Source organism: Lynx canadensis, chromosome E1 (assembly GCF_007474595.2).
Source record: "Lynx canadensis isolate LIC74 chromosome E1, mLynCan4.pri.v2, whole genome shotgun sequence".
Classification (NCBI taxonomy): domain Eukaryota; kingdom Metazoa; phylum Chordata; class Mammalia; order Carnivora; family Felidae; genus Lynx; species Lynx canadensis.
Genome location: NC_044316.2, coordinates 46,102,077 through 46,123,009, shown reverse-complemented (window position 1 = coordinate 46,123,009; position 20,933 = coordinate 46,102,077). Strand labels below are relative to the sequence as shown.

At 40.6% G+C, this 20,933-nt stretch overlaps 1 protein-coding gene across 1 annotated transcript in view; it reads left to right on the top strand.

Annotated features, from left to right (window-relative positions):
• SMURF2 (SMAD specific E3 ubiquitin protein ligase 2) overlaps positions 1-15,198 on the top strand; it is a 120,596-nt gene extending 105,398 nt beyond the window's left edge. The window contains exons 12-19 of the mRNA XM_030296222.1: positions 1,499-1,602; positions 4,087-4,201; positions 5,838-6,016; positions 7,065-7,202; positions 10,579-10,699; positions 12,768-12,969; positions 14,220-14,295; positions 14,607-15,198. Coding sequence (XP_030152082.1) covers positions 1,499-1,602; positions 4,087-4,201; positions 5,838-6,016; positions 7,065-7,202; positions 10,579-10,699; positions 12,768-12,969; positions 14,220-14,295; positions 14,607-14,706 — 1,035 coding nt within the window. The 3' untranslated portion in view covers positions 14,707-15,198. The remainder of the gene's footprint in view (positions 1-1,498; positions 1,603-4,086; positions 4,202-5,837; positions 6,017-7,064; positions 7,203-10,578; positions 10,700-12,767; positions 12,970-14,219; positions 14,296-14,606) is intronic.
• Positions 15,199-20,933: the final 5,735 nt, after the last annotated feature.

The window sequence follows — 20,933 nt, the reverse complement described above, 5'->3', positions numbered from 1 at the left end:
ATTTGCAAGTCAGTCATTTGTATTTTAAAATAATATGAAGATGCTGGCTTAATGAAGGTCACATTAATGACTCGTCTTGTTCTTTTGAGCTTTCTTTTTCTCATCTTTACTTTCTGTTGGTACCTATGACCTAAAATTAGGTCAACCAATTTTTAAAAAGTTGGTACTTTTATGAAAAATTTTTTTTAATGTTTATTTTTGAGAGAGAGAGAGAGAGAGAGAGAGAGAGAGAGAGAGAGCATGAGTGGGGGAGGGACAGAGAGAGGGAGACACAGAATCCGAAGCAGGCTCCAGGTTGTCAGCACAGAGCCTGATGTGGGGCTCAGATTCACGAGACACGAGATCATGATCTGAGCTGAAGTTGGACACACAACCAACTGAGCCACCCAGGCGCCCCAATCAAATTCTGTTTTTAATGTGAGTGTAGTAAACCACACTCAGATATCACCTCATGCCAGTCAGAGTGGCAAAAATGAACAAATCAGGAGACTATAGATGCTGGCGAAGATGTGGAGAAACAGGAACCCTCTTGCACTGTTGGTGGGAATGCAAATTGGTGCAGCCGCTCTGGAAAACAGTGTGGAGGTTCCTCAAATAATTAAAAATAGACCTACCCTGTGACCCAGCAGTAGCACTGCTAGGAATTTACCCAAGGGATACAGGAGTACTGATGCCTAGGGGCACTTGTACCCCAATGTTTATAGCAGCACTCTCAACAATAGCCAAATTATGGAAAGAGCCTAAATGTCCATCAACTGATGAATGGATAAAGAAATTGTGGTTTATATACAAAATGGAATACTATGTGGCAATGAGAAAGGATGAAATATGGCCTTTTGTAGCAACGTGGATGGAACTGGAGAGTGTAATGCTAAGTGAAATAAGCCATACAGAGAAAGACAGATACCATATGTTTTCACTCTTATGTGGATCCTGAGAAACTTAACAGAAACCCAGGGGGGAGGGGAAGGAAAAAAAAAAAAAAGAGGTTAGATTGGGAGAGAGCCAAAACATAAGAGACTCTTAAAAACTGAGAACAAACTGAGGGTTGATGGGGGGTGGGAGGGAGGAGAGGGTGGGTGATGGCTATTGAAGAGGGCATCTTTTGTTATGAGCACTGGGTGTTGTATGGAAACCAATTTGGCAATAAATTTCATATATTGAAAAAAAATAAATAAAAGAAACTGATTGTCAGAATGAAACGCAAAAAGAAAATAACATAAGTGTAGTGATTGCTGTGGTTCGTAGAACTTAAGTATGGAGTTTTGCCCTTAGGGTTTTAATATATTTGTCAAATGAATTAATTTCAATAGTATTAAGCTATATCCATCTTGTTTTTAGGAGTTCCATGAGATTTCAAACACTTAGAGCTTATCTATTGGATTATTGAACACATTTCATCTTATTTTAATAAATGTACATTTTGTAGGTAGAATGCGAGGGAGAGTTTAACAAGTTAAAAGCACCTAGTAACGATAGTTTATTAAAATTTTTTCAGGAATCATATCGGCAGGTCATGAAAATGAGACCAAAAGATCTGTGGAAGCGATTAATGATAAAATTTCGTGGAGAAGAAGGCCTTGACTATGGAGGGGTTGCCAGGTAAAGACTTGCTCCTGAGCAAATGACATATAGTTACATTTATAAGTTTAAGATACTTCCTCTGGTGAACCTTCTCACTGATAATTTATTTTCTGGTGTAACATTCCCAAATGTTTGCAGTACAGACAATATCCTAATAGATGTATTCATGCTGAGGTTGGGATAGTAGAGCCGCCACAAGGGTAACTGAGAACTCCCTAATGGCTCGTATAGCCCAGTGAGACTTTCTCTGAAAACTGGCTGCAGCTGTACATGGGCCATGTTAGGACCTGCGGGCTCTGTATTTTCTCTCTCTCCTTCAGTACATGTTATTCCCTCTGCTTTCCATTGTTAGGAGCCATGTTGAGATTTTAATGACATATATTCTGAACTGAATGCTGTTTTCCTTGGCTTCCATTGCCATGCTTTTTGACCTTGTTAAAGTAATATTTGCGTGTGCATGTAAGTACATGTAAAAATGTGTGAACATACGTGTATATTGTAAGTGGTCTTTAAAATGTTTCCATACAGGGGCGCCTGGGTGACTCAATCAGTTGAGCATCTGACTTTGGCTCAGGTCATGATCTCACGGTTTGTGAGTTCAAGCCCCTCATTGGGCCCTGTGCTGACAGCTCTGAGCCTGGAGCCTACTTCAGATTCTGTGTCTCCCTCTCTCTCTGTCCCTCCACTGCTCGCACTCTTGTCTCTCTCTCTCTCTCAAAAATAAACAAACATTAAAAAAATTTTTTTTAATGTTTCCATATAGAGGCTAATATTTATGATACATTCATACATACATTTTTTTTACAGGTGTGAAAATTCACTTTATGTAAATGTGGCAGAAACATCATAACTTCTGTACTGAAACATCCTAGGGACCATCATGATAATTTGCTTCCCCCAATCTAAATGTAGCCTAAATTAAATTTGCGTTTCCACCAAGTCCCATAATTGTTACTTAGCATTACTTGTTTTTACCTGTAGTTTTGTTCTGTGGCCTTTTTACCTATAAATGGGATAGTTTGTTTAGTTTAGATTTGTAGAGTTGATCACGTGTACATCATACTTAGGACTTGCTAGTTTCTGTGGAATTCTTAGGAGTTACTCATCACTAGATTTGAATGCTTGTCGAGACAGCTTGTTAATTATCTGTTGATAGACTCTAAATGCTGTAATTCTGTGTAAAGTCAAATAAATAGTTGGTTTTTTGTTGTTCATTTCTTAACCTCACTACTGTCAGGGTTTGGGCAGACTGCATGGGATGTGACAGTGAACTGCTTCATTCTGATCTTTATTGCATAGTAGAACCCCAGAGTAGCTGGAATCTGCTTATATGTGTGTTCTAAATACTTGGTAAAACAAAAATTTGGGTTAATCCATAAAAAAACATAGAAGACATTTCAGGTAAGTGTTAGGTGTGGGGGTAAGCTTGCTTATATAGAGACCGCTTTTTTTTTTTATCTTTAGAATTTTTTGAGTATTACATAAATGGTGGTGATTTGATTTAGACTCCATCACTTACAGAACTTTGAGACCTTTTTCTTTACTTGCAAATCGTGTTTCACTACATTTCCTAAAAACATATTACTCAGTCTGTTTAATCCATGATATCGGAACATATTTAAATACCTTTCCTAGTGGAAGAATGACAGGAATTGAGACTACAACTACATCTTTTCAAGTCCTAGACTAGTGATTTTGTTTCTCCAAGATGAATAACAAGTTATCTTTCATACTTTGAAAAAATAAAGAATTTAATAAGTTTAAGGTGATAGTACTTGTCTATTACATGCCTTTTAAAACACCAATGTACACTTGAAACAAATGAGTAGTGTGGAGCCCACCCCCCCACCCTCCCCAGCCCCCCAGATGCAGGCTTGCCTTGTGTTCCTACCTGTACCAAATGCCTTGCAGTCTCTGACCACTTATACTTTTATTGTGGTATATTTTAAAGTTCACACAAAAAAGATGATGAAATGGGATCGTTTCCTTACTAAACAATACCAACAACAAAACACACCCTTGTCCAAAAGAGAGTAAATTAATGCTTTGTTATGTATCAGTATAAACCAGTATAAATCTGCCATGATAGGAATGGACCAGGATAGTATAGATCACATGGATGTTTTGAAACAAAACCATATTCTTCTCTTCGTTTTGTATTTATCCTGGATTAGAAATGTATTTAGTAATTAAAAGTTAACAGACCACTAGGCTGCAGCGTCTAATGAGTAATTGGCACTTCTGAATAATACTTGCCCTCTGTGACATACTGAAATGTCATAAAATTGCCCAAAATTGAGTGAGAAGTGATTTCAGTGTAACAAAACAAGAGTCTTCATTTGCTTTTTGGGGCATGATAGATTTTTCCAGGGTCATTTTATATAGTTAGTGTTTTATGTGCTTTTATTTAAAAATTTCCTTGCTAAAATGATGAATTCATAGCATATCTTAATAAAAACATTCATTAACAAAAAGTTTCCTGTGTTCCATCTTGCTTTCTAGGGAGTGGTTATATCTGTTGTCACATGAAATGTTGAATCCTTACTATGGCCTCTTCCAGTATTCAAGAGATGATATCTATACATTGCAGATCAATCCTGATTCTGCAGTCAATCCGGTAAGATTGATGGTTATGACGATGTGAATTAACCTGTGACCTGCAGTGCTTTTGATGTTGAAATGTCAGTGTGGTTTATGATGAAGGGTCACTGTCCTTGTCCTAGTCGCAAGCTTGGCCTTAGCAAGTTCTGTTCTAGAAGATTTTCTCAAGTAAATGATCACGGGTGTGTGCAGTAATTTGTGCTTCGGGATGTTTGCTGCGTCGTTGTTTATAGTAGTGCTAACTGGAAGCAGCGTCATTGTCCGTAAGAGAGGGGTTGGGTAGATGATCACATGACGCAGAATTACGGTAATGGTTTAAGAGGAACGGTTCTGGAAATAGAAAGATGTGAGATTGTATCCTGGTCCTATACTAGCTTTGTGATTAAGGCTCCATTTTATCATTGCTAATAATAATAATCTTAGCTTGAAGTTCAGAGAAGGGTTGTGACAATTAAACGGGACCCTGCACATTAGGTATTGAGCATAGCGCTGTACGTTGTTAACCCTGTTACATACTGCTGAGCACTCAACAATAGTTCGTAGCTCTTATTAATTTGTTATCGTTCCATAGAATGGCATATTAAATAGCCACTAAAATGACACTATGGGACAATAGTTAATGACCTATAAAGATGGTATTCATGATATACTAAGTGAAAAGAAGGTTACAGAACAGTATGATACAATTTTGGTAGATATGTGGGTGTATGAACGTTGAAAAGCTCTGTAATATCATACTGATGGAGGTTATTTCTGGGTATGAGATTATGGGTGATTTTTTGTTTTTGCTTGTCAGTATTTTCTAAATGTTTTCTTTTAAAGAGAAACAAATGCTATTTTTAAGCTAAAAGGGAGGTTTAAAGAGGAGCTTAAGGGGCACCTGGGTGACTCCTGATTTCAGCTCAGGTCATGATCTCACAGTCGTGAGATTGAGCCCCGTGTCAGGCTCCATGGTGGGCGTGGAGGCTGCTTAAGATTCTCTACTTCCCTCTCCCTCTGCCCCTCTCCTGCTTGCACTCACTTGCTCACTTGCTCTCAAAAAAAAATTTTTTTTAAAGAGCTTAAAGATTACTTACTAGCTGGAGAAGTAAAAAGAGTTGAAAATGCAAATATCCAACTAACAGTTTATCATGATAGACAAATACATCCAAACATGCTAGATTCATTGCAGGGAACCCCTTATAAAGTTGGGAAGATTTTAGGTGAAGGTTGTGCCTGTGGAGCCCATTAGAGTGCGTGTTTGTGAGGTGTTTACCATGTGTTAGGGCAGAGCCAGGATTGTAAAGGGCTCAGCAGGTAAGATAGGAGAGCAAGACGATGCATCTGTTGAGTGGTTTCATGAAGCGACAGTGGGAGTGTAGTTTGGACTTCATTTCTAAAGGTAATTTTTACAAAGTGACTGTACTCTCTGGGAGAAGCATCGTCCCTGGTGTAATATTTTAGCAATGGAGAGGATCTTGAATGTGTGCTATAGAAACTCTCCCTGATGATTATTAACCTTTGATATGATAGCCTACTCCATATAAATAAGTTGTAGAATGTATAAACTGTTACTTATAAAAAAGATGAATGTTGTGTATTTAATTTTTATTAAAAATTCCCTGTGTAGTGTCTAACTTGAATATTTATATGTAAACTTCTCTCAATTTCAGGAACATTTATCCTATTTCCACTTTGTTGGACGAATAATGGGAATGGCCGTGTTTCATGGACATTACATTGATGGTGGCTTCACATTGCCTTTTTATAAACAGTTGCTCGGGAAGTCCATTACTTTGGATGACATGGAGTTAGTTGATCCAGATCTTCACAACAGTTTGGTGTGGATTCTGTATGTATTGAGTCTTGTGTCCGCTCCTTATAGATAGAATGTGAGCCTTACAGATAACTGTTTCAAAATGGATGTACTGTTTTTTAAAAAAATTTTTAACGTTTATTTTTGAGAGAGATCGAGTGCAAGTGGGGGAGGGGCAGAGAGCGAGGGAGACACAGAATCCGAAACAGGCTCCAGCCTCTGAGCTGTCAGCACGGAGCCAGACGTGGGGCTCGAACCCACAAGCTGTGAGATCATGATCTGAGCCGAAGTCAGGCGCTTAACCGACTGAGCCACCCAGGCGCCCCATCAAAATGGATGTACTTAAAAAAAAATTTTTTTAAATGATGCACAGAAAATATTGAGAGAGATTATCTGAGTCTTAGGACCACGTAAGACTTTCCCTCTTTCTGTTGCTTTCCTGTGTGTTTCAAATCCCTAAAAGTTAATGTTACTACTTTAAAAAGGAAAAAAAAAAGGTAGTATATTCTGTTTTAAAAATTACCACATGTAATGATTTTCTTGACATGATACAAGTTCTGTTCCAGTCCCGCACGTGTGAGAAGAGTAAATTCCTGCTGAAGTAGTGATTGTTGAAGCCATACTTTAAAAAAGGGATCTGTAAGAATGAGTTCTGTTTTGTCAGAATATTTATTTATGAATATACATGGGCCATACTTACTTTTACCAAATACATGAGTAGCTTTCTCTTGGGATACTCAGGCATTTGGTTGCTCGGGAATACCCGGATTCAAATAAGGCTTCTTACCTAAAAGCTAAACATAACCTAAGTTTTCCCTGTTTGTAAAGTCCAGCTTTGGGCAGGGCTCTTTGTCCTTACTCAGGAAGTAAAACATTTCCTGTGTTGATGAAGGTTAAAGCTCTTTGACTTCTGTGCGCAAGAACTGGGAGGTATGGTAGCATAAGTACTAGCAAAAGGAATCTGATCTTGTACTTGTTATGTTCTAAAACAGTCTCATTTTATCTGTCTCCCCAATTAAGAGATCGGAAGGATCTGTATTTTAGATTTTCCAGTTAAATATCTTCTTCTCTTTTTCCTTTCTAGTGAGAATGATATTACAGGTGTTTTGGACCATACCTTCTGTGTCGAACATAATGCATATGGTGAAATTATTCAGCATGAACTTAAACCAAATGGCAAGAGTATCCCTGTTACTGAAGAAAATAAAAAAGAATATGTCAGGTAAACGCTTTTATATTTTCAAGCCTAAGAATTGTTTTAATGCTCTTGAACGGCTGTACGGAGAAACACTGAAGTATTTAGGTAGCGTTACTTACTGCTACAAAATAGGCCTCTGCAGAATTTAGTGTCTTCAAAACAACCACCATTTATTTTTTCTCACAATTCAGTGGGTCAGTAATAAGGATAGAGAACAACAGCGACAGCATTTTGCTCCTCCCTGTGGTGTCAGCTGGGGCTCACATCAAGATGGCCTCTTTTTTCACATCTCTGATGCCTCGGCTAGGATGGCTCAAATGGCTGGGGACTGGCTGGAATGGCCACTGGGTCACCCTCTGGGGTCTACTTCTCACTGTAGGCTGGGCCTCCCTGGTTATCTCCAAGTGGTGCCTGAGAACCACCCCCCCGCCCCCATCTTTTAAAAAAAATGTTTATTTTTTTAACAGCGAGAGCGTGAGCAGGGGCGGGGCAAAGAGAGAGAGTGCCAGGCAGGCTCCATGCTCGGTGTGGCTCTCTATGCAAGGCCCGATCTCATGACCTGAGTCGAAATCAAGAGTCAGGTGCTCAACCAACTCAGCCACCCAGGTGGCTTCTTAATGCTCCCCATGGCTTCTCTCTTCCCAGCGAGATAACCAGACTTCTTACGGGGTGGCTGGTTTCCCGGAGCACAAGAGCAGAAGTTGTCAGATCTCTTTAAGGCCTAAGCCTGGAACTGGCCAGATCACCTCTGCTGTGTTCTTTCTGTTAAAGCGAGTCACAGGCCAGTGCAGGCTCGTGTGGAAGAGGGGCGGTGTAGAGGCAGGAACACCAAGAGAGACGGTGCATGCTGCTAGTTGTCATGTAGCTGCCGCAGCCGGCTGACAGTACTTCTGGGCTGTGACACCAGCTCTTGTCCTGTTTAGAAGTAAGCACATTGTGAGTTTAAGGGATGGGTATGAGAAAATACTCTTCAAATTTTACATAATCACTGGATGATTTAGGAATTTAGAAGTTGGGTTAGATCATTTGGCCTGTGGTAACTAAAGTTCTTCTAAACATAAACCCGTGGTAATCAAATATGGGAGTTTGAACTCTGTTTTACCACATGTACACAAGAAATGTCTCTAAGTCTCATTGGCTTAAATTTTCCTGGTTGACACATGAGGCCCAACAGTCTGTTGGAATAGCTTTTTTTTGGAAAGCGATTTGATAACAGCTACCAAAGTGAAAATGCATCCTTGTTAGTATGGTGGTGAGTAACCTTGCTTGTCAAAATGAAAATGCATCTGCCTTTCAACCAGCAGCCCTGTTTTTAGGAATCTAGTCTATGGAAACACGTTAAAGAAATAAATTTAAGGATGTTCAATTAAATATTACTTGTGAAAACAACTGAAAACTGGTGGAATGTTTTTAGGTGAGAATGATTAAATACATACATTCAACAGAATACTATATGGATATGTAGAAGAAAGAGACTGATATTTAGAAGAAGGAGACTTAACTGACTGGCGTCCAGCTCTTGATTTTGGCTCAGGTCATGGTCTCACGGTTCAGGAGTTCAAGCAGGGCATCGGGCTCTACGCTGACAGCACGGAGCCTGCTTGGGTTTCTGTCTCCCTTGCTCTTTGCCCCTCCCCCTCTTGCTCTCTAATCTTTCTCTCAAAATAAATACAAATAAATAGACTGTAGAAGATGTCAGATTTAAAAAGCAAGTTTTAGGGGCGCCTGGGTGGCGCAGTCGGTTGGGCGTCCGACTTCAGCCAGGTCACGATCTCGCGGTCCGGTCCGTGAGTTCGAGCCCCGCGTCGGGCTCTGGGCTGATGGCTCAGAGCCTGGAGCCTGCTTCCGATTCTGTGTCTCCCTCTCTCTCTGCCCCTCCCCCATTCATGCTCTGTGTCTCTCTGTCCCAAAAATAAAATAAACATTGAAAAAAAAAAAATTTAAAAAAAAAAAATAAATAAAAAGCAAGTTTTAGGGGCGCCTGGCTGGCTCATTGGGAAGAGAATGTGATTCTTGATCTTGGGGTCATGAATTCAAGCCCCACAATGGGTGTAGAGATTACTGAAACAACAACAACAACAAAACACTTTTTTTTTTTTTAAGCAAGTTTTATAAGAATTCTATGGGGGGAAAAGTCTGTGTTGTTTTATAATTATTCGGAAGATGTCCAGGAAGACTGAATACCAGGTCAAATGTTTGCCTGGGGTAAGGGGGTGCAGGTGCCAGGCCTGGAAGTAGAGAGAGAGGAGAGGGTAATAGAACGGGCTTTCAGTGTTGACTCTTTGTTCACATTTAATGTTTGATTTTTCCTTACATAGAAAATAAGCATGTATTACGTTTCAAAATTGGAAAAGAAAAGAATGGATGGGAATTTCCTGAATTTCAGTAATGTGTCACTTTAGGGTCCTAGACCCCATTTGTCAAGACTCTGTCATGCTTTCAGCACGCTGTCCTATCTCTTACCAGATACAGTTTTGGGAGAAAAAAAAAGTTACAGAGAAAGGCTTTTTATGGAGGTGTCATTTTGCCGTCCTCTTAAACAGACAAAAAGGAGATCCGCCAAAGGGTCTCATGTGAAGTAACTTATTACTGAAAGTAGAGAATCGTTTCTCCAAGCCAGGAGGAAATGTTGACATATTTGGCAGGGGAATAGTTCTGAGATTTTTGAGATGGAGAAGTTTTCCTGGGTAGACAGATTTTTTTTTTTAAAAAAGGCAATTCAGTTATAAGTCCAAGTAAAAAATATAAGTGAAACTATACATTAGGTATAGTTTGGTGTACTTTTAAAATTTTATTTATTGTACTTTTTATTTATGTACTTATTTAATTTAGTTACATCTTCCAGTTTTTATAAAGCCTCCAGGGAACAAGGAGTGCGTAATCAGAAAGTGCACACTGTTGGCTTTTACTGTTGTCATTTTGTATCGATAGGAGGAGTCTCTTTACCTCCTGTCCCCGAGCCAACACCCCCAAAATAGAAGCAAAACACCCAGCACACGCAGATGACATTTTCAAGTGAAACTAGAAAAATAATCAGTTTTGGTTGCACGGGCTGTTTTTTTTTTTCTGGTTGGTGGCATGCATGCTAGAATTCAGAGAGAAGTTTTGTCAAGATTTTAACTCCAGACCCATCGAATCTCTAGCCGCCTTGCCATTGACCTGCCCTCTCTGTGATCTGCAGAGTTGCTTTGTTAGCAGAAGGTTTCCAACTTTTAACTTACAGTGAACTGCCTCACAGCGCGGCCTCCAGCACGCTTGGGAATCTGAAATTCCTTTAGACTCTGGACTAAATTCTTAATGCCAGGTGCTTGTGATGTGCAAGATTGCTGAAGGAGAGATTCGTAATAGTTACTCAATCTGAATATATGGATCATGTGAAACCCCCGCCCAATGTTTACAGGCTCTACGTGAACTGGAGATTTTTACGAGGCATTGAGGCACAGTTCCTGGCTCTGCAGAAAGGATTTAATGAAGTAATTCCACAGCATCTGCTGAAGACATTTGATGAGAAGGAGTTAGAGGTCAGTGTATTAATGTCATGACATCATTTAGTGTAACAAGGAAAGGTTAGGGATTTTCTGTTAACTTAGTTTTAGAGGAAAGTCGTATTGCTGGTGCTTTTGAAGCTTCACGGTGCGCTGCTATGAGAATTGGTATTCACGGGAAAAGTCTTTCCTGCTTTGGAATTGCTACAAATAAGCCATCTCTCTTACACTGTGAACATTCTTAACTTATTTGGCCATATTATCCTTTCTCATTTTCAACCGATTTCATGTCTTAGGTGTACATTCTTCTAATGTTGTTTTCTCTTCCCTAATTAAGTGGCTGTTGATTTAATTAAATAAAACTTCATTACTTCGTCTCTACCATATTGCAGTTTATTTGAATTAGAAGCCAAGTCTCAATTGGTTTACACTAACTTTTGCGAGAAAGCATTTGATAGTCGAGACCATAGAGGCAGTAGTTAAAACACTGAGGATAAACTGCATCTAAACATCTTTCCTCTCTTTGGAAATATTCATTACTAACAATAGCAGTAATAAACAGTTAACTGATTTGTTTTTGTTTTTGTTTTCTTTAAAGCTGGCCCTTAAAGCACCTGTAGTCTGGTTTTATAATTAAGACCTTTAACCAAATACATCTGAATTTCCACTGAACTACTTTGAGAAAACAATGAGGTTTTATTCTTCCAGGGGCATATTTTAATTAGTGGCTAGGGATAGCATAAATATTTGAAATCTACAAATAAATGTAAAACCTGATTTTATTCATTAACTTCAGTGTGCTTTCTAAACTATAAATCTTTTAACAGACCTGTTAGCAAATCTCAAAAAATTGGTTTGATTCAGTATCATCCCCATTCCTTTCATGATTGAGCTATTCCTTAGGGAAATGGCCAGTAGGAAGTGGTCAGGAAGAGGAAGAAAACATAGCAGGAATGGCAGCAAAGTTGAAATACAGTCCATTTTTATCTGTTCATACAACAGATGAGGAGTTTGGCCTTATAATTACCATTCCTCTGAAGAAAAGAATTTAGGACATATTTTCTGTGATATAAATAACTTCTGTAATCCTATTTGGATCACCACCTCCCTGTTGAGTGTGGCTATGATTCAGTAATCTTTCTAGAACCCTATGAAAGCTTTGGTGGAGGTTTTATTCAGTAGGCCTAAGGTTTATTACATACTTTCTACTGCTAATGAAATTAAAAATTTTTTATTAAAGCGTGTGTATGTATGTGTATATATATGTATATATGCATGTATGTGATATGGGATTAGAACTAATTATAAAATATAGGATGTGCAGCTCACATTATGCTTTACATTGTACCCTATCATCTTTCACTTTTCTAAACACATTGTTGAGGTGAGTTAGTCTTGGGTTCTAAGGATATGTGAGTATTGATAGTATCAGAGTGATTTTGATACGGCTCATCTGTGCTGACCCTACATCAGGATGTCAGGCAGAGCTGTCAGTGCAGTCATGTATTTCGTACTTTGATACAACTTGAAGATGATCAGGACTGCTTATTCAACACCCATTTCTTGAGTTCCCGAGCGAGCAGTATGGTTCTTTCACAGGATGTAGCGGAGCAGAGGAAACCGCTGGCCGAGGGAGGTGAACCGAATTGTCCAAATCCCCAAGCGAATAAGTGTTAAAACCCATAGTAGTCTGATGCAGGTATTAAGGAAGGCACATGCAGACCGTATTTACTCTTTGAGTCTAGTTTCTGTCCATTAAACAGAATTTAGAATTCTGTGGGAATTCGGAACTTTGATCTTGTCATGTTTGTGAGCGTGGTGGTTCTCAGACCCTGGGGACGGACTTGCAGTAAGTAGGGACCCAGGGAGCTTTTTAAGTCCAGATCCCTCCTGTCGCCCCAGGCTCCCAGAATCTGAACCTCTGAACGTAGGACCTGATGGTGTGTGTATGTTGAAAAGCTTTCCAGACGATTATGATGTGTACCCTTGATGATAAAGAACCGCCATATGAGAGCCAGCACTACAGATCGAAAGTTCTGTTTTGAGGAATTTTTGGCTTGACTTGGATTTCCATTGGCTCATTATTTGTGCAATATTTTAACAGCTCATTATTTGTGGACTTGGAAAGATAGATGTTAATGACTGGAAGGTAAACACCCGGTTAAAACACTGCACGCCAGACAGCAATGTCGTCAAGTGGTTCTGGAAAGCTGTGGAGTTCTTTGATGAAGAGCGAAGAGCACGGTTACTTCAGTTTGTGACAGGATCATCTAGAGTGCCTCTGCAGGGCTTCAAGGCTTTACAAGGTAGAAAAGCCAGAAGAAACACGCGATATGGTGTCCGAGGATTGGGGGAGGGCGTCGATATTTGGGTCCCGTAGTTTACAAGCCATGGGCTTATAAACAGATCTCTTCATTCTGCCTTGTAGCTATAGCTCTCGTGTCTTGATACCTTCTCCTTCCTTTCCTTTGTTCCCTCCCAAGAGCCTCTGCTGCCGGGGTTCTCTGTGGTTGTAGTGAGTGCCGCATGCTAGAGACCATATGTGACGATGCTTGCCTTTTCTTTTCGGGTCACCCTGCCGAATATTGCACATTCCTGTAGGGAAAGCCCGTCCCCTTCCACCTTCACACCTCAACCCTGCAAAACCTACACCCACTTGGGATGCCTCTTCCCTCTACTTTTTTCTTCTTTTAATAGAAAGAGGCAGCGTGAGTTGTGGAAGCTGTTTGGCCAGAGCACTTCCACTATTGCATGGCATCAGACCATTCATTTACAAACCTATTCCACCTGTAAGAATTGTTTTCCATGGAATAGCGGTTTCGTTTGGGGGAGAGTTGGTAATGTTGCTAATGACAGTGGAGCTTCACGCAGGGGCGGCTGCTTCCTTTACCTCCGAAGCTGCTGGCGGTGACTGAGGACGCACACAGCAAGACTGATGCATAATTCAGCAGTGTTGGCCTCAGTACACCTGTCAGAAGTCCATGGGGAAAGCGCACTTGGAGTTGTGCTCACATTCCCCATTTGGAGAGCTCTCATTAGCCGACTACCCAGATGTGTAAAGTGAAGCTGTATTTCTGCATACCCGTTGATGGGGTGTCTTACGTTAACTGAGATTTATTCCATAGGCTGCTAATCTTTTGTTCTCGGCCAAGTTTGAGGCATGAAACCTGAATTTGTATTTAGGTTGTCATCTTTTTGAGTTTGTGTGTGTGTGTGTGTGTGTGTGTGTGTATTTGATCTTGGATTTGTCCATTTACTTTTCTTCTCACGCTTTTGGCACATTGATTTTTTTTTAGAAGATAGAAGTTGGTGAAGGATTTCCATCCTGGACTGTTTGTCAAATGAAATGCTAGCATATTAAGGAATCCAGTGTTTTCCAAGGTCATTTCCAGCTTTCAAAACCCAGGTTCTTTGCCTGCTGCCCTTGGCAGCTTATGTGGAGTCACCAGTATCCCCATCCATAGGCCCTGTGGTTTATGTACCAGTTTTCTTCCCAGATTTTGGAGACCAGTGCAGGCAGGTGCGGTGACGTGACCCACATTTACTTGTTTTGCAGGTGCTGCTGGCCCACGACTCTTCACCATACACCAGATCGATGCCTGCACCAACAACCTGCCAAAGGCCCACACGTGGTAAGCTATTTTTGAAGCTTTCCCATCCTTCCTCGTATGTGCGTGTTAGTTTTAAACCGATGTTTCATTTTCTGTTCTTATTACTAAAAGGACCTCTAAAAGGAATGATAAGCAGTTTTTAAGTAATTTAAGATTATTCAGAAATTGGTAGGAAAACCCAAAAGTGGCAGTTTCTACTTTAGAGAAATACAGCCTTTTTTTGTAATTTTCTGCGTGTCACAAAAAGTGATATGACCGTATTAGTACACACTTAGGAGGCCAGTTTGCCGACTTTGAATAAACTGCATTATATCTGATGTGCTTATTTCCAGCTTCAATCGAATAGACATTCCGCCCTATGAAAGCTATGAAAAGTTATACGAAAAGCTGCTAACGGCCATCGAAGAGACATGTGGGTTTGCTGTGGAATGATGAACTTCACGGATTTACCCCGGACTCTATTTATACCCTGACCGACAGCCTCCTTTCAGCAAAGTTGCCCGGAATGCTGAAATACAGGAAAATGCCCCACCCCCCCTAAAAAAAAAAAAAAAAAAAGTTTAGGACACTGTGAGGGGAAAGGACAATTTTGAAATTCCTTTTCAAGGAAAAAAGAGGTCTTTATGCTTTGCCATGAGGCCACACTCAGCTGCTATTTAAAATTAATATCTTGAACCTAAAGAATGCTGACTTTTCCTACATTTCCAGAGTTAGGCAGTATTCTACACTTAAAGACTACTACTATTTTTATAAAAAGGTAATCTATTCAGATCGCTCCACAGATTTCAAGTCTCTCAAACATCAAGACAACTCCAGCAGTCGGTACACATCACATTTCATTTGGATCAAATACATGATTTTGAACAGTTCCTGTACTTGCTCTTTGTAAAAAGAAATAAAATTATTTTGAACGATTCTACCTTTGTAAACAATTGGCTAAAGGAATCATTATCTTAAAAAAAAAAGCCATTTACACGTTTAATTACATTTTTCTATAGCAAAGCATTATATTTTAAAAGCATTATATGTTTCAACCTAGCCTAAGCGAGTCTTTTGTATTTTTTTCAAGCACGAATTTCCTGGAATACAGCTACATAATTTTGGTTGTCAGATTCCTAATGCAACCCTTTAGTCTAAACTTACTAGCTTATTTGATATAGTAAGATGCATTCAGGGCTCCTTGTTTTTAAGAGACTTTAAAAAAACCCTAATTTTTTTATCTTGAATCAATATGATCAGGTATTTTGGATTTACTTTTCATCTTAAATGGAAATACTGCATTTTTATTGCTCCTCAGATCATGTAGATGGGATGGGATTTTCATTCTTTTGCTGGGTCAGCTTATCTTTAATACAGATGCTGTTTCTGTAAACCAAAGTCTCCTATAACCAGTGCACCTAATTTATATTATATTTGAATTACGGTCTGAGTTTCTATCAAGTAAACCATCCAGAATCTTTGTTTAGCTGCTCATGATGTTTTAATCAGCTAAAATTACGAAAAAGGAAAAATTTTATATAGCAAGCTTAGAAAATCCTGTTTTTACCTAATAAAGTGGGCATGGGATGGGGCAGGGGGTAGGATTACTGAAGCAATAGTGATTCTGGATCTCTGGTACAAATTACTTTAGAACCGGAGAGTTCACTTGGGAGGTGAGGGAATCCCAGTTCCCTGGGTGTTGATCAGCATCTGATTTTGAAATCTCCAGATTCAGCTTTCAAGGTGTGCGACCCAGAAGGCAGCCAAAGTTCTGGAGTGAGGGATTGAAAAAATCTGAAGTCATGGATGAATTTTTAAATTCAGCTATCAGAAATCTGCACTATATATATACATTTCTTACATTGATGTGAATCAAGGGCAAATTTTAACAAGAGAGCTCTGTTTAAATTTTGCAGCTTAATGATCAAGTGATAGGTCCTTTGCGTTCTTTCGTTTGATGGATTGGTTTTCAGTCTGTGTCCAGGAGCCAAGGGGTTCCCGCGAGGTGCATCAGAAGTACTGGCTTAAGACAGGAGGGACAGAGAGGGCGAGGAAGGCCTCGTTGGTCTTTGGGCAGGAGCCGCTTGCTCCCCACCCCTACCCCCTTTCCCCAGAGCAGCCCCCACTTTGTCTCTTTTGTGTATTGGGATTCCAAGTAAGCTTTCATGGGGTGGGAGGCTGGGGAGGGGATAAAGGAAGCGGAAATTTTGCCGTTTAAAACAAAAAAAGCTGAGAACTACTTGTGTGGTTTCTAAGTATTTGAATCCATTTCATTCAGCCAGATCGGACTGCTGCGTGCAGGTTAGTCATAGTCATAACTGTGCGGGGGTAACGTGCTTACGCGGACCTTTTCCTTCCCAGACACTTGGTGTCTCCCTGCTGCATTGTTCGTAGTACCTGAGAACATCTTGAAATGTACAGAAAAGGTTTCTGAGCTATTGGATGGTCAGTGTTCAGCTCTCACAATAGTACCTTACTGGTTGCAGGTCTGTCTGTCTCATATTAAAGCGCTAGTGCAGCATGATTGTGCCCACTCTTCTAATCTTCTAAAAAGTAAGTACGCGACGAACGCTTTAGAGAAATCTTGACTGACGGATGCAGTGATAAATGCTACTGTCATAATGGACAATAAAGCAGGCTCATACCATCGCTTTTGAGTGCCTTTTTAACTTTATAATAATGACTTAATAGAGCTTTAAAAGAAATCTACCCTAACGGTCTATGGTATCACCAACATAATTTATAAAGACACGACTTAGATTTCATTTTCAAAATGAGGTTACCTGATTTCTTCCAAATAGGTGCTAAGCAAACCAAACCCCCCAATGTGTCATTGAATCTTGGACTTGCACCTCGTGTTTAATGTGAATATTTATTTCCACATATCCCTCTTAGCTGGGCTTTTTCCCAATCTCTTCCTCTGGCCGTGCTATTTCCGGTATGGGAGGTCACCTTTCCGTAACCCTGCCTTTCCATCATGAATGCCTAAGTATGAACTTTTGAGCGCTCATGTGCAGTACAGAGGTGAGTTTTGTTGCAAAGGGTCTTCTTGATTTTTTTAAATAGTGCTGTGTATAGTGTACATTTTGTTTTGCACATAGTTTGTTGCCCTGATTGGGTTTTATTTTTATCGTCTTTTTTTTTTTTTTTTTTTTTTTACCCCCCTACAGTTCAGAGCACAGATTTTCTTTTGTTTTAAATCCAAGGTAATTTGCTTTCTTTTACAACACTAAGTCTGCTTTGACCTTCCAGTGCATTGAACTGGTTGCACTGTTGGGAGTTAGAGATTGTTCCGGTCATCGTTACGGTTTGATAGAGCAGCTCTTTTCTGCCTGTTTTGTTCAGCTGCAGCACACGGCCGACAGGTGCCATTTGTGGTATCGAACGTTCTTACGTGAGGGTGACGATTGTACCAAGCGCTGAGTTGTTTTGTTTCTAGATGTAATTAGTCCACTTAATGTAATATTTTTCCTTCTCTCAAACTGACTTTAAAAACAAAGTTTTATCGTTTTCATTGTACTTGTATTTATTACAGAGTGTTTTAGCTTTGATATTCTTTGTATTTTCACTCCGTTGTTACATGAGCTTTATCAATAACATCTGTATAAATGGTTTCTAAAAATTAACTATGTATGTGCCCATGCCGAAGTTGAGCAATAAAATGAATGCTGTTTGCACTGTCACAGCATCGAAGTTTTTAAAGAATACGGAGTTTATATAATGAATTGCTTTGGACAAAAAAGCTTCACGACTGGCTTTGCAAAGAGTGACAGCGTATGAGGCATCAAGTGAGGAGTTTAAGGGGACTCACGTGCCTGCCTTAGTTGTGGCCCATGTCGCGCTGCAGCGCTCCGGAGCGCCCGGGACCCCCGTGTCTCCAGGTAGAGCGGGGAAGGGGCTGGTGTGCTCCTGCCGCGGCACGTCGGTGGGCTGGCAGGAGCCGTTGGGAGGCCGTGTGGAAGCTGGGTGTCTGGGGCTGCCCTGGGCTCGCTGGGGAGCGGGCCATCCCGTGACCGTGCCTGTCCGGGCCCCTGGGGGGCCTCACTTGCTCCCGTGGCATTGAGCGGTCAAATCCTCGAAATGAAAAGGAGAAACCAATTACATTTTTCCGAGAAACCAAGACCTTAGGGATCGTGATCCACAACTCTATGATAGTGGATGAAAGTCCACTAAATATATGGGTGGAAAAAGGAACGGGTGCGATGTTTTCCATGCAGCGTGTAGCCTGTGTGGGTCTCTCCGTAGCACAGGCCACACAGAGAGGAAGGTCGGGAGATGCAGTGTGAGTGCTAGTGGTTTATTACAGTTCACAGGATGGCATAGTGTCCGTTTTTTGCATCATTTTGAAAATTTTTTTTTTGCTTTGTCTCACATTGCCATGTTTACTGGTTATTATCTACAATTTGTAGTGTTAGTATAGTAAGGATTTTAGTATTTTTTTTAATATTTATTTTTGAGAGAGAGGAGACACAGAATCAGAAGCAGGTTCCAGGCTCCGAGCTGTCAGCACAGAGCCCAACATGGGGCTCGAACTCATGAACCATGAGATCATGAGCTGAAGTCAGACGCTCAACTGACTGAGCCACCCAGGTGCCCCAGCATTTTAGTATTTTTATAATCTGTAAATTACCCAGAAGTTTGATTTGGTGTGTGTTCCGTTCTTCTGCTGTGGGGCGACCTAGAAGCTTTGTCTCTTCGTTATAACGAAGTGTAACCTTGGTACCCACTGCATTTGTTTGTATTTTATATCCCAAACGCTTAGTTAGGATATGTAAAACAGAACAAGAGCCTCCTAACAGGATCGAGGTAATTATACCGAAAAAGGTTACATTCCTATGTTAACACTCCTAGCAAACCGGACAAGCCAGATTTTACAATTACATTTTATTAGGTATTTGCACGGACTTATTTCTGTTCATTCAGCAGATACCTACTGTGCTCCTACTACGCGTCAGGCTCTGTGCCAGCTGCGGGGGATATGGCTTCTTCCTTGTGTTTGTGCTCATTATACAGTTGGCTACGTTTCCAGGGTAATGTGCTCAACGGTTGCCCATCGCATACTTTTGTGGGTATTTGGGCTACGGTTTATCTAGATTCACATTAGTCTATAATATGAGCTGTAAACCCCACCGGGTGGGTGAGGGACCCTTCCAGGGTGTTTCTCCTGCCCGCACCCCACCCCCACCCCCCCGCCAGGTGTTCTCGAAGTGTTCTGACTTTCAACACAGGAACTGGGAGTGAAGACGCACATCAGACTCCACCTTTCAGACGCTCACTTCTCCCAGAGACGATGCCGGTGCGGCCAGGTGCAGGAGCGAGACGAGACGGGCAAAGTATTTTTTATCTTTAATTGAGGTATAACTGACCCGTAATGTTAGGTTCAGCTGTACAGCTTTCTGATTTGGTGCGTGTATAGATACGGAATGATCACCACGGTAACGTCTAGTATAACATCCGTCACCACATACAAATTTTTTTGTGGTGAGAACTTTTAAGACCCAGTAGCAACTTTCAAATATGCAATACAATATTAACTATAGTCGCCATGCTGTACATTAATCCCTGTGGCTTATTCATTTTTAAAAAATTTCTAAATGTTTTATTTTTGAAAGCGAGGGACAGAGCACGAGTGGGGGAGGGGCAGAGAGAGGGGGACACAGAATTCGAAGCAGGCTCCAGGCTCCGAGCCGTCAGCAGAGCCCGATGCAGGGCTGGAACCTGTGAACCGCGAGATCGTGACCTGAGCTGAAGTCGGACACTTAACCGACTGAGCCACTCAGGCGCCCGGCTTAATTCATTTTATAACTGGAAGTTTGTACTTTTTGATTCCTTTCACCCATTTTGCCCCCCACCTCTGGCAACCACCAACCTTTTTTCTGGTTCTATGAGCTCCGTTTCGTTGGTTTTTAGGTATTTGTATTTCTGACCTATTTCACTTAGCAGAACACCCTTGAGGCCCATCATGTTGCAGATAGTAAGATTTCCTTTTTTTTTAATGGCTGAATAATATTGCATTCTGTTTAAATAAACACTGTTTTCTCTTACTGACACTTAAGTTTCCATATTTTGGCTATCGTTAAAGCTGCAAGGAACAAGGCGGTGCGTGTATCTTTTCCAGGTAGTGTTTTCATTTCTTCAGATGAATACCTGGAAGGGGAATTGCTGGGCCATGCAGTAATTCTATTTTTAATTTTGGGGGGAACTTCCTTATTTTCTGTAGTGACGGCGCCATTTTACATTGCCACCAACGGTGCACAACGGTTTCCTCTCAATCCACATCCTCACCCACACTTCTTTTTGGTAACAGTCATCCTAACAGGTGTGAGGTGGTTTTGACTTGCATTTCCCTGATTAGAGTTGAACACCTTTTCGTGTACCTGTTGGCCCTTTGTCATCTTTGGCAAAATGTCTTTTCAGTCCCTCTGTCCTTTTTTTATTTGGATAGTTTTTTTGCTACTGAGTTGTATGAATTTCTCTATTTTGGATATTAACCCCTTATCAGATTTATCTCATTTGCAAATACTTCCCCCCATTCAGTAGGTTGCCTTTTTGTTGGTTTCCTTTGTTGTGCAGAAGAAGCTTTTTAGTTTGATGTAGTCCCGCTTAATTGATTTCTGCTTTTGGTGTCAAAGCCAAAAAAAAAAATCAAGACCAATGTCGAGGGGCTTACTACCCATGTT